Source organism: Neoarius graeffei, chromosome 20 (genome assembly GCF_027579695.1).
Source record: "Neoarius graeffei isolate fNeoGra1 chromosome 20, fNeoGra1.pri, whole genome shotgun sequence".
In the NCBI taxonomy this organism is placed as follows: domain Eukaryota; kingdom Metazoa; phylum Chordata; class Actinopteri; order Siluriformes; family Ariidae; genus Neoarius; species Neoarius graeffei.
This window is the reverse complement of record NC_083588.1, coordinates 60,819,123-60,833,613: the sequence shown is the minus strand read 5'-3', so window position 1 is coordinate 60,833,613 and position 14,491 is coordinate 60,819,123. Positions and strand designations below refer to the sequence as shown.

The 14,491-nt window shown below is 43.8% G+C and overlaps 1 protein-coding gene across 1 annotated transcript in view; it reads right to left on the bottom strand.

Moving 5' to 3' along the window:
* The window catches only part of strada (STE20 related adaptor alpha), a 37,727-nt gene that overhangs the window by 13,789 nt on the left and 9,447 nt on the right, over positions 1-14,491 (bottom strand). The window contains exons 4-5 of the mRNA XM_060902104.1: positions 665-767; positions 46-167 (exon numbers count right to left, since the gene is read on the bottom strand). Coding sequence (XP_060758087.1) covers positions 46-167; positions 665-716 — 174 coding nt within the window. The 5' untranslated portion in view covers positions 717-767. The remainder of the gene's footprint in view (positions 1-45; positions 168-664; positions 768-14,491) is intronic.

The window sequence follows — 14,491 nt, the reverse complement described above, 5'->3', positions numbered from 1 at the left end:
TTTATTCCTCACATAAAGAGAAACAGAAATGGTGACACTGCAGACCTGTAGGTATTTGACCATGTCGTTGGTGCAGGACTCCATATCAATCCTCCGGATGGCCACGCGTTCTCCGGTGGGTTTGTATCGGGCCAAGTTCACGGTCATCAGGTCTTCCAGACCATGCCCTACACACAGAGAAAATTAAAAATAATATCCGAGAACATACGGCTTTTAAAAGAAAAAAAAATTGAAGTCCTTTAAAATACTGAAGCATCAATATGTTTTCCATCATCAGGAAATCCAGATTCTAGAAATACGCAAATTGAAAGCGTCTTCTCCTTGGAACAGTTACATTTGCATACTAAACCCTGATTGGCTGTTGTGTTTTGTGATGCAAGAGCAACCTAAATTCTTTAACAAGAGTTTGCGTTCCTGTAGTTTCTTTCAATAAACAAACCCATCCAAATTCATACAGTGACAATCCAAGCACTGAAATGAACCGAAGATTCTCTACGGCACAATAAATTATACAGAAATGAAGGAAAAATATATTGGCATTTTACTCCTGACTCCATTATCATTCAAGATAAATCACAGATTTGACTGGAAATGGAAAGTGGAGTATATAAATAAAAAGTTTCCTCTCGCAGTGTCAGTATAAATAAGAAGTGAAGCGTCTGACCGATGACGGTGAGGAGCTCGTAGGCACTGCTGTCGGGTAAGAAGGTTCCCATGGTGTCCCGGCGTGGGAGGGAGCTCAGAGATTCCCGACTGTCCTCATGGGCCTGGAACAGGACACGGTCAAATGTTACACATTAAAACACAATTCCTGTCTTAAACACAGCCGGAGATCTTACAGAAAGGAACAAACAACGCTTTCTGGGGTTCTGTGGAGGTTCTCGGATATCCAGGGAATCTTTAATGTCGTGTCGTAGCAAGCCCAATTGTAGCTCAGAGGTTACTGTTATATAGTAAACTAAAGGTTGTGGGTTCCTATCCTACACTGCAATCAAGACATTACGTGACCCCCTTCACCCTGAACTACTCCGATATAAATTAAAGACTTGATTCTGGCTCATTTATAAGATGGCTTGAGATGGAATTATGAAGTAAATCAATAAATTAATATAAATGTATGTTTTAGACCTTGAAAGGCGTAAATCAATGTTTAGATTGTTTAAAAGGCAGGAACTTCTGACACACGAGCGCGCGCGCACACAAAAAAAAAAAAACACACACCCACTCCACGATGTCAATCAGCTCACGCGCACACACACACACACACACACACACACACCTTGTAATATCACTTTGTACCTCAATAAAGCCTAGGGTCACAACCGGATGTACGATTTTTTGGCGTTTCCTAAATCGCTGCTTTTTATTGTTCATGGAGAAAGACGCACGTCGGCTGTAAGTTTATCTTGCAACCTGAAAAAAACGTAAGCGCCCGTAGAGTTTGTTTGACATGACAAAGAACCTCTGCGGCCAGTCTACGGCTCAAAAATCAACACGTCACACGCACGCCCTTCGTGCGTTTCACGCGTGCCCTCCATGCGTTTCTTTGCACGTAGACCGGCAGTAGGAGCACGTACGGCCAGTTGTGACCGAGGCTTAAGTGATAATCATTTTCGCATCCAGTCTGCCCTCAGTCCAAAACGAGAGAAGTCGTCGTGCTACGTACGTGACCTCACCATACCCAGGAAGTCACTTGGATTACACAATGGACAGATGACGTTCTTTCTTTTCTTAGTTTTCAGCTTAAATTCAGCTTATTTTTTATTATTTATTTATTTATTTATTATTATTTTTTTCTTTGTCTATAATTGTAAAGCGTCCTTGGGTTTCTTGAAAGGCGCTATATAAGTTGAACTTATTATTATATGCCATGAAGACAAAAGAAAGGCAGTGAAAATAGAAGAGCGCTATTTATTGATTAACAGTACATATAGATTAAAAATATCCACAGAGCTAGCTTCTTACAGACTGCTGAAATCTAAAGAAACGAGAAGCAAATGAATCATTACAGTTTGCAGAAACACCTGGAAACCAGGCACCGAAACGTGGATTTGCGGTTCCCTTTGTGTGCTGGATATGATGGATTTTTGGGGAAAGGAAAAAGGACCGTACCAGGAAACAGAATTTCAACGCCAAGCAACACTATTAGTACAAACTAAGCAAAGACTGGATTAAAGCTAGACTGCCTTTCAGATTTTTCAGGTTTAGGTCAAAAAAGAATTTTCCCTGACACCTAATTATTTTTGTTTAGTGGACTGAAAGCTACTGAATTTGAATCACAGACTTCCAATTTTATTAGTTTATTTTTAATAGAACAATTAATGAATTTAAGGCCATGTGGCTCTAAATTCTCCACTATTTTTTCCTGCTTCACCATGACGCAATTCAACATACATGACGTGGTGAGCTTTCCCTGTTCACGCAAGGCATTGTGGGATACAAATTTGAAACAGGAGAGAAAAATGGAGGACGCGAGTGTGCGAATGAAACGTGAAAGAGCGACTACAGTAACGGAAAGAAAGCGAGAAGAAAAGACGTTATGTTATATACGAAGGAAAGGAAACGCAGGACCAAGCTAATAAATATCGGCGCTCAGCGAGCACCTCGGTGTGATCAGCTGTTCGTTTAGCGACAGAACGATGGAACTGTCAGTGCACGCTCAAAGGGAAACCTGCACATGCGCGCACACACGGACTTCCTCTGTCTGCTTGACTCCACGAAGCGAGCGATTTCATGCACATTATTTACTTTAATCCCCTCAAATTAAATAACTTCCCAGCCACATAATGGCCTGGTTTGTTTTTTTTAAGATATTACAAAAATAAACATATCACAATGGCCAAATTTCAGAGGGAACTAAATTTCCACGATTTTATGAAATTGAAAGGCCGTCTCACTTTAAAGATCCCGATATACTACATTTACTCACATACCCGGATGTTAAATCATCTCGTTTTTGGACTGAGTGCATACACTATCTTACAATATGACCGTTTAAATTTTATTTATATTCTCTCGCTCTCATCATATACAGTGCCTTGCAAAAGTATTCATACCCCTTGAACTTTTTCACATTTTCCCACCTTACAACCACGAACTTAAAAGTTTTTTTTATTGAGATTTTATGTGATAGACCAACACAGAGTAGCACATAATTGTGAAGTGAAACGAAAATGATAAATGGTCTTCAAAATTTTAAACAAATAAAAATCTGAAAAATATGTGATGTGCATTAGTATTCAGCCCCCTTGCGTCAATACTTTGTAGAGCCACCTTTTGCTGCAATTACAGCTGCAAGTCTTTTGTGGTATGTCTCTACCAGCTTTGCACATCTAGACACTGAAATTTTTGCCCATTCTTCTTTGCAAAATAGCTCAAGCTCAGCCAGATTGGATGGAGAGCGTCTGTGAACAGCAATTTTCAAGTCTTGCCACAGATGCTCAATGGGATTTAGGTCTGGACTTTGACTGGGCCATTCTAACACATGAATATTCTTTGATCTAAACCATTCCATTGTAGCTCTGGCTGTATGTTTAGGGTCATTGTCTTGCTGGAAGGTGAATCTCCTTCCCAGTCTCAAGTCTTTTGCAGCCTCCAACAGGTTTTCTTCCAGGATTGCCCTGTATTTAGATCCATCCATCTTCCCATCAACTCTGACCAGCTTCCCTGTCCCTGCTGAAGAAAAGCATCCCCATAGCATGATGCTGCCACCACCATGTTTCACAGTGGGGATGGTGTGTGCAGGGTGATGAGCAGTGTTGAGGCCAATTTATGCTGACAACCCAGTCCTCGCAGATGGTGTCGCAGATGGCGTCTGCGTAGCCCCCCCACCTTCGCAGACGCTCTGCGCGCACCTCCCAAAAATTGTGACCACCGCAGAAGCCTCGCAGAGACAGCGTCGCAGACAAGAGGGCTCTGATTGGTCCACTCTACAGCCGCTGTACACGCACTTCCGCTTCCCTACTTTCCCGGTTTGGTTTGTTTTCACGACCGCCATTTTTAAAAACACGAGCGAAGATGGAGCAGCACGAAGAGCGGTTGATCGAGGAAGTGAGGAAGTACGTACATCTATACGACTCCAGTTCTAGTCATTATAAGTAACCGGAGGATAAACACTCCACTAATCACACCCACCAACTACTCCTAGCGATTTCGCGACTTCGCGCCCCCTTGCGTTGTGGCGGTGAATAACATCGCGCACGCCTATTACTCCCCACTCAACGATAAATTACAACTGTCTGCGAAAAGCTATCTGCGAAAGCCTTGTCGCAAGAGCAATCAGAGGCCCTTAGTTTTCCGCCACACATAGCGCTTTGCATTTAGGCCAAAAAGTTCAACTTTGGTCTCATCTGACCAAAGCACCTTCTTCCACATGTTTGCTGTCTCCCCTACATGGCTTCTTACGCCTGTCTTTCAACAACGGCTTTCTTCTTGCCACTCTTCCAAAAAGGCCAGATTTGTGGAGTGTACGACTTCTAGTTGTCCTGTGCACAGATTCTCCCACCTGAGCTGTGGATTTCTGCAGCTCCTCCAGAGTGATCATGGGCCTCTTGGCTGCTTCTCTGACCAGTGCTCTCCTTGCTCGCTCTGTCAGTTTAGGTGGACGGCCATGTCTTGGTAGGTTTGCAGTTGCGCCATACTTTTTCCATTTTTGAATGATGGATTGAACAGTGCTTCTTGAGATGTTCAGAGCTTGGGATATTTTTTTATAACCTAACCCTGCTTTAAACTTCTCCAGAACTTTATCCCTGACCTGTCTGGTGAGTTCTTTGGTCTTCATGATGCTGTTTGTTCTTCACTGTTCTCCAACAAACCACTGAGGCCTTCACAGAACAAGTGTGTTTATGCTGAGAGTAAATTACACACAGTAGGACTCTTAACTAATTAGATGACTTCTGAAGGCAATTGATTGCACTGGATTGTATTTAAAGGTATCAGAGGACAGGGGGGCTGAATACTAATGCACACCACATTTTTCAGATTTTTGTTTAAAATTTTGAAGACCATTTATCATTTTCGTTTCACTTCACAATTATGTGCTACTCTGTGTTGGTCTAGCACATAAAATCTCAATAAAAAAACTTTTAAGTTTGTGGTTGTAAGGTGGGAAAAAGTTCAAGGGGTATGAATACTTTTGCAAGGCACTGTAGAACACATACACACATTTTGTTTGATGCATGTGTAGGAGTGTGTCTGTTTAGATCGTACTGTATGAATTTTGTGCTTAATAAATTATTATACACTGCAAGTTTAAAAGTTACAAATTCATAGAAGCTCATGAATAGGTTCGCGGTGGCCGGGTGCAAGACCTGCTAAAGTACTATGTGACACTCCTAGTTTTGGCTCAAAACAAAACTTTAAAAAACCCAAACATTCAGCGATGTGATTATTTTAGAGTCAATGAGCTTGATTATTGACTCTAAGATTATTAGTAATAAAAAGTTTACATATCTGCCACGAGTGTTGCGAGCTGAATCAGTCTCATGCACTACTGATGCACAACATGCCGTGGCTGTCGTCTTACTAAGAACTGAACGAAGGAAGCTATAAGATAAGATAGCAGTGTTATCTTTACCAGCTTGGAGTTTTGCTTAAATTTTGCGTATTCTTGCCCTGTTGTTAGTTAGTGCAGGCCTCGACATTAACAGTCATCCGACTGACCGGGACAACCAAATGTTTGGTCTGGACAAGTCAAACCCGCATCTACCTGTCCGATGGGACAAGTTGGAAAGAAAGAAAGTCGGTAATCGCCCACCGGCATTACAGGAAAAATCTGCCTGCCAAGGAACCAATCAGAGCGCACGATTTTACCAGAAGTAGCTCATGCTATATAATAATCACCAATATTCACTTCACCTTCGGTGAATAATTATTAAATAGCATTTGATAAAATTCATATTCTGAACAAAAGTCCGAATGTGGATCTGTATTTGATGAGTGTGACAATTTTTTTTTTTAAACAGAATTATTTTTAAGGTCAGTCATGATGGTTTGAAAACCCGACGAGGAAATTCATCAGGCGGAGTCAATTTTGATAAGAAAAACTAGGCGAGGTGGGTTTCCCACAGTGCTCCACTTCATAATCAAACTGGTCTGACGCATTTCCATGACGAATAGTAAAACACATTCAATTGACCGAGAACAAGAATTGATAAAAGCTGCAGGAGACCTTTCGTGAGCACAATGCAGGGTTTCTGAAGCCACCAGCACAGCAAGGCCAGGCTGGAGAATGGGATTCGATCATGTGTCGTCAAGTCGAACACATGAAACACCATCTCGCTTTACATGCTGAAGCCATCATTTCCTCTACATCTCACAGCATCAGGAGATGAACAGCACACACACACACACACGCAACTAAAACATCAAACACACTGATACGGAGTCAATCAGTGTGGCTTGAAGACCAGTACAGCCCACAAAGCAGACCGTCACTGAAGCATTAGTGAAACAACAGGCACAACGTTGATGTCCAAAGGTGCCAAGGTCATCCCAATCCCACCAGGTCTCTCCGGCTACATCCACACGACAACGAGATTTTTTTTTTAAATATCGCGTCCACATGGGCAATGGATCAGTAAAATATCAGGTACATATGGCAACGCAACGCTTGCTGAAAACGATGCAATACACATGCCACACCTCTACGTGCGCTGTAAGACGGTCCCATCGGAGACACCAGAACAATAGAAGAAGTAGACGCATGCGCATAAACCCCTTCTTCTGTAGCATCAGCCACATAAAGTTTTGATTATTAATCAGTAGCGTAAAACGAAAGACGTGGAAAGAGGAATGAATGGGGGTAGATGGAAGCTGGTACGCCAACATTCTGATATCCTCCAGAATTCTTTAATGGTCCGGAATAAATTGAATGCTACACGTTGATGGATTACTTTGTTCTTCTACGCCCTTTTTGAGGAATGTATTGTTGGACTTAAACCAACATCTGAAGAAGTGAGATCGCTCCTTTTTTTTTGTTTTTTTCCTATGTTTGCTGGCGGGATTGTTTTTGGAAAGCGCACGGGCGGTGCGCGGTTTGGTACTGCTTCCGCAGTGTTTGGACTAAAGACTCTGCCCTAAGGGCTATTCTCTCTCTCTCTCTCTCTCTCTCTCACTTTTCACCATTACACAATAAATATTCACAGTGAAAATATTTTGTAAGCGCGTTTCATGAACCAGGTTATAGGATTTGTTGACAACTCGCATCGAGTTCGTTACACTTCTACCCGGCGTGAAGCACTGACAGTCACGTGGTTGTGACGTCATCGTAAACAAATCCGTTCTACTCATCCAGACGACTTCGCAACGGCACCGTTGCCAGATTTTCCCACTCTGGAACCCGTTCTCAAAAGATTTCGTTTTGGGGCACCCAAAACACCGGTGCCGTGTGGACGCCGGGCCGAAACGATAAACAATTGTATCAGATTCACCTGAATCCGTTGCCGTGTGGACAGGGCCAGAGTTAGTGTTTAAGCTTCATTCGTGACCGGAAGATTATTGGTTCAAGTCCAAGGACTACCAGAGAGCCAATGTCAGAAGAAGAGTTGTTACCGCTACTATCCTGAAGTTATTTATCTTCCTGTAAAAGCAAGTCCTGATTTTTTTTTTTTGCTCCCTCTCTTACAAAGATTACAATTTTTTTATTCATTAAAAGATCATGTCATACTTTTATCCATTTCAGGTTCTCCAGAAAATCTGAAGTAGCCAGCCTAAAAAAAGGTAGTTGGGGGCTTTGCAATTTGCAGCAGCAAAGAAAATTTTGAAATTTACATCCCTTCTGGTGCATTCTCAGCAAAATATGTATGAAATTTCCCTCCAGATGTGTGCACGGCACGCTTGGCTTTCTCAGTTCCCCTCTGTAGTACGATGCCTGACTCTGTAGCATAACTACATACACTACGGCGTGGTCCCGCTCAACCAATCAGAATACGAGAATCGATCAACAAATATGGCGTCGCTTCCCGTCATTACAGACCCGAATCGGAGACAATTCCATGGTGGAATAATTAGATTTGCAGCAAATTATGGACAGCGGAGACACTATAAGTCGCTTCAACATCGAAAGCCGTGTTTTTATTTTTTTTCCTGGGATCGAGTAGCCGGCGCAGACCGTCTGTGTAAGCGGAGAAAACCGCCAGTCGCTGGTGCTTGTGGACATCTCTGCATTTATAGTTGCATTTCACAGCACAAATTTAAATTAATCAGATGCTACAGCACTGCTACTGATTCAATCAATCAAGTCCTAATCTACCGTATAAAACAATTTAACATACACAAAACCGGTACAGTGCAAATAATATTTTACACACTTGGAACTGGTCAGTGTAGTTCTGCTGCAATTCTATTGATTTATACCATGACGCTGTTGAATCCTCGATTCCGATTGGTCAGAACGTGTTGAGTTATCGTCAACACCAGAAACTCTAAGGCACAGACCAGGGATAATTTAATGCAGTCGTTCTAATACGCAACAACTTACACAGGAACTCGGAAGATGGATTTTCCACAAACAGATTTTTTAAAAAAAAACGTGTAAAATTATTTCACATTTATGAAAGGAGTCTCAAGTGTCAGCGCGTTGACGTTGGAAAAAGGAGGAGTTTACATTTTCCGGTTTCTCGGTGACATGACAAGCTACGTTTTTCGTCTTAATAAGGAATATAGAGAAAGGACAGGAAAGAGACTGGGGAAAAAAGGTTGGCTTTTAGCTGCTTTATAAGACGTTCAATGACGTATGCAGCTATAAAACGTACAGTCTGTTGTCCTTTTAATTACTCAAAGTAGCTATGATTGGCAAATCAATGTGGTGCAAGAGGAATAAAAGATACGGAAGCCGCGAGAGGCCCTTCATATAATCTTTTTTTATTTCACCTTGTTATCCCGAGATAACGACATAATTAATTCAGGATCTCGAGAAAACAACACAACTAATTCGAGATCTCGAGAAAACAAAATTATTCCGTGATCTCGAAAAAACAAAATTATTTCATGATCTCGAGAAAACAGCTGAGATTTCTAGCAGAGCTGCGCCCCCTGTGGGTCAGACAACAAAGACTTAGGGCCTCTGCATGCTCTTGCGACAAGGCTTTCGCAGATAGCTTTTCGCAGACAGTTGTAATTTATCGTCGAGCGGGGAGTAATAGGCGTGCGCGATGTTATTCACCGCCACAACGCAAGGGGGCGCGAAATTGCTAGGAGTAGTTGGTGGGTGTGGTTAGTGGAGTGTTTATTCTCCGGTTATTGATAATGACTAGAACTGGAGTCGTATAGATGTACGTACTTCCTTGATCAACCGCTCTTCGTGCTGCTCCATCTTCGCTCGTGTTTTTAAAAACGGCGGTCGTGAAAACAAACCAAACCGGGAAAGTAGGGAAGCGGAAGTGCGTGTACAGCGGATGTAGAGTGGACCAATCAGAGCCCTCTTGTCTGCGACGCTGTCTGCGAGGCTTCTGCGGTGGTCACAATTTTTGGGAGGTGTGCGCAGAGTGTCTGCGAAGGTGGGGGGCTACGCAGATGCCATCTGCGACGCTATCTGCGAGGACTGGGTTGTCAGCATAAATTGGCCTTTAGAAATTGGCGGACATGTAACAGAGCAGAAATGGCTTTTTACGATGCCTTGAGGGGGGGGGGGGGGGGCAGTCTTCTGCGGAGGTGCCGTGGACTAATTTTGAAATTATCCCTTATTAAAAGACTTAATGCAATCTCTCCCTGTGTCAACCCCTGATCAAAATATTGCCTTATTAGGTGATCGATTATTCCAGACATTCTAATGACCAAAGTTGCGTCTATACAGAATGAGAAATAGCCCTAAAGTCAGCATATCACAAGTCTCTTGGCGCACCTGAATGAACCATTTCTCAGCTGTTTACTCGAGATCATGAAATAATTGGTTTGTTTTCTCGAGATCTCGAATTAGTTGTGTTGTTTTCTCGAGATCCTGAATTAATTATGTCGTTATCTCGGGATAACAAGGTGAATAAAAAAAGGATTATATGAAGGGCCTCTCGCGGCTTCCGTAAAAAGACACTAGGACATGCTGTTATTGGAAAACAAGCAACCTTTGGGGTGGTAACTGTTACTCCGCTCTTAACTGGAGTCAACGCTGCGTCTAAACACCCTTCAAAGGTTTAATTCCTTACACCAGCAAAATCCAATCCAACGACAGATGTTCAGGCGCGAGTATTAAGGCCTCTTTGGCAATCCTGGGGTTTGAACTTAGCATGCTCTGGATACTGCATCCTACAAGATGTTTTAGACAAGCGCGAGTGCATTAACTGTTTGCACTTTGTCTGTTCCACCATTTTTTGGATCCAGCCCCAAAACAGGAATGTTTTAACCCACCCTGACCAAGACAACATCGAATCAGGTTCTGGAGATGGAAAAGAAGAATGTGGCAGTATCCAAAGGCTGGATTATTCACCAGCATTGTGCACTTCCCAAGATTGATGTCCTTGCCGATGTGAGACTCATCTATAAGAGTAAAGCGTGTCAGTGCATGAAGCCAAACAGCAGCACGATGAGTGCATGCACTCAAGCACAAGGGATGGAACACACACACACACACACTTATACAATACAATATCTATTAAAACTCCACGTTTGCATGCTCATACACCCAACACATACACGGGCTGCTGCAAAAGCAAACAGAGATCCCGCACTTACTTTCCTGAGTGGGCTTGCCTGAGCTTGCTCTGGGTTGAGACACCACGCAAATGACGCAAGAGACACACAGATACACAAACATCCTGGATTTAATGAGGGTCTGATAATGTGACATTATGCCTCGATGGAGCTTCTACCATGCCAACAGAACACATTAATGACCACTTTCTGGGGCTGCATTCAACCGTATTCATTTCTGCCGCACGGCTGCAAATAAGTCAGCCATAAATTATTTAATTACCAGAAGATTCCTGATGACAAAACTCAAACACAAACTGTAGCTTTAATTCACTGCCTGCAAAGTATATCGAGCAAACAGTGAATCTGTAGACCTGAAACATTACAACTTCAACAACCACTCTACAAACATCGGCCAAACAGCTGGTCATGCGACTGGTAATTCAGCAGTCCTCTGAATCCTCTCGGACAATACGTCTGGTGGCCTGGAAAACCCCTCAACATAGTGCAATTTTTTTTCAACATTCTGTTCACCTGAGAACACATTTAACAGCTCATCAAACCCCTAAGCACCCTCAGCCCACTGCTGTCCACCCTCAACCCACCTACCTAGTACATCCTTGCCCACACTGAACCAACCCATCAAGTCTACCCTTTTCCATCCACAGCTCACCCATCAAGCCCATCCTTGTCCATCCTCAACTTAGCCCACCCAGAGTCCACCTTTGCCCACCCTCAACCCACCTGCCTGGCACACCCTTGCCTACACTGTATCCACCCATTAAGTCTACCCTTTTCCATCCTCAGCTCACCCATCCCTTCTCCATACTCAACCCATCCATCAATCCCATCCTTTTCCACCCTCAACCTACCCAGCTAGCCCACTCAGAGTCCACCCACCCTTGCCCACCTGCATAGCACACCCTTGCCTACACTGTACCCACCCATCAAGCCTACCCTTGTCCACCCTCAACATACCCACTTAGCTCACCCAGAGTCCACCTTTGCCCACCCTTGCCTACACTGTACCCATCCATCAAGTCTACACTTTTCCACCCTCAGCTCACCCATCAAACCCACCCCTTGTCCATACTCAAGCTATCCATCAAGCCCATCCCCTTTCCACCCTCAACCTACCCAGCTAGCCCACTCAGAGTCCACCCACCCTTGCATACACTCAACCCACCCATCAAGCCTACCCTTGTCCACCTTCAACTCACCCATCAAACCCACCATTACCCACAACCAACCAATCCAGCAAGCCCACCCTTTGCACCCACCCTCAATCTACCCACCTTGCACCAACCCACTCTTGTCAACCCAGCCAGTGAGCCTACCCTTTCCCACCCATTTCACCCACCCATGTCCATCCTCATTCCACCCCTCTGACCCACACCTGCCTACTTGCTAAGCCCACCCACCAAGCACACCCTTGGCTACCCTTAACCAACCTGTCAAGGCCAACCTTGCCCACCCGCCAAGCCCAGTTTTGCCCACCCTCAACCTATCCATTGATTCTACCCATGCCCACTTTCAACCTGCCCACTGAGCCCATGCTCAACGCACCCCTGAAACCCACCCCTTGCCTGTCCAAATCCGATTAATCCCTTGTTAAATCTGGGGACTTGTAATGCGCATCCTTTCTCAGAGTACATAACGGTAGTTGTGGAGTTTTGTCGTCATTTTATCTTCTAGTGGAAGCATCCTTTACCAAGAGAATACAGAACATGAAGAGTGATATTTCTTTACATCATACATCTGACATGGCTGATATAGAGCCCTGACACACAGTGCATGATCACCTGCTTCAGAAAATCAATTAGTTAAGAATTAATGTTGGAAAGGAAATTTCATCTTACCTGAACTACATATTGATCACCACTTTATCTATCGACGTGTGCTGTTTTGAAAGGACTTAACATTGAAATACATGTTTGTGCCACAGGAACAGTCAGCAGCAGCCAGATGCAAACAAATATGAGCAGAGCAGCCAGGAACAACTCGGGGTAAATCAAAGTGAGAGCAAAACGAGAGCCAAGAGAGCCACGTAAAGCAAAAACAGGCACAAAATCTAAAAAGCTTCCACTTGCCGCTGGTTTCATCTTGAGCTTTTTATGCAGGGTACAGTACTGCAGCAAAGAAATTTTGCACGTAAAATCCCAGGGAATATGCTATACAATATTCTCAAAATGCAAAGTTTTTCAACAAAAAACACCAGAGCTTTTTTTTTTTCCTTTTTCTATTTTCATTTTATTTATTTATTTGTGTGTGTGTGTTTGTGTAGTTTGATGTTTGAGTGTTTTTGTCCGCCGGTTGTGGTGTAGCTCCGGACCCAGTTTTGGGCGTCGGTTCCCTCCAGGCTTTGGTTTGCTGTGGGTGATGCCTGCACTCCCAGCTATGGACTGCAGTGAGCTCGCTGCTCATTTTACATCGTGGTTGTCCAGCGCTCTGTGCTTTAACGCTTGGTGTGATGTTCCGAGCAATGTTGCTCGGTGGCGTCGCGGTGGCTGTGCAGGCGGTTTGGGACACACCAGCGCTCTGTGTGGCAGAGCTTCTCTGCTCGCTGTGTGGATCCATGGCGTGGTGCTCGAGCGATGTTGCTGGCGGTGTCACGGTGGCGGTGCTGGAGATGTGGGACTCGTTTTTATGCGCCTTTTGGTGGGACTGTGGCTGCTACACCACGGGAATTACATCCTGACCCCTACTTGGTGGACTTTTTATTTTATTTAATTATTTTTTTTCTTTATTATTTATTTATTTATTTTTCCCTTGTCTATATTGTAAAGCGTCCTTGGGTTTCTTGAAAGGCGCTATATAAATCTAACATTATTATTATTATTATTATTATTAACAAAGCAAAAAAAAACAACTGACGGTACGAATACCTTTAGATAAAGTGGGCATCAATCAATCGAGACACTCATAGGAAGAGTCAGGAATAAATTCTCCGCGCTCGTGAGTGTAACGCATAAAAAATAATAAACTGCTCAAAACTAGCAAGTGGGCATGGTCTAATATGCTAATGAGCAAAGCCTCCAGAAGAACCGTAAATGAAGCCTGATTAAATTTACTGACATCAGACCTCTTAAAACTTACATTTACCAAAGAAACAAACTGATTTAGGGCGGCACGGTGGTGTAGTGGTTAGCGCTGTCGCCTCACAGCAAGAAGGTCCTGGGTTCGAGCCCCGGGGCCGGCGAGGGCCTTTCTGTGTGGAGTTTGCATGTTCTCCCCGTGTCCGCGTGGGTTTCCTCCGGGTGCTCCGGTTTCCCCCACAGTCCAAAGACATGCAGGTTAGGTTAACTGGTGACTCTAAATTGAGCGTAGGTGTGAATGTGAGTGTGAATGGTTGTCTGTGTCTATGTGTCAGCCCTGTGATGACCTGGCGACTTGTCCAGGGTGTACCCCGCCTTTCGCCCGTAGTCAGCTGGGATAGGATCCAGCTTGCCTGCGACCCTGTAGAACAGGATAAACCGGCTACAGATAATGAGATGAGATGAGACCGTTATCCATTTTTATGAACTTTCCGTTATCCATTTTATGAACTTTCCGTTATCCATTTTATGAACTTTCGCTGCCGGGTGCAAATGTTAGCAACATCAGCATAGTGCCAGGTCCGAGCCTAGCTGTGCTGCTGACTGACTAAACTTTCTGAACTAGAAAGACACCAAGAAAACTCACTTATTCTGTTGAACGGTATCTTCCGTCAATATCATCCACATCATTCCTGTTGTATTTTATAACGTGTCTAACAGTGTTCATTAAGTTCATTCAGTTGCTAGCGTTGCCTGCAGACCAGGCGATGACACTTTGGATCCTGAAGGTCCCGGAGACGTTATGTCTGGGCTTTCAGTTTCTTCCCCGCGGT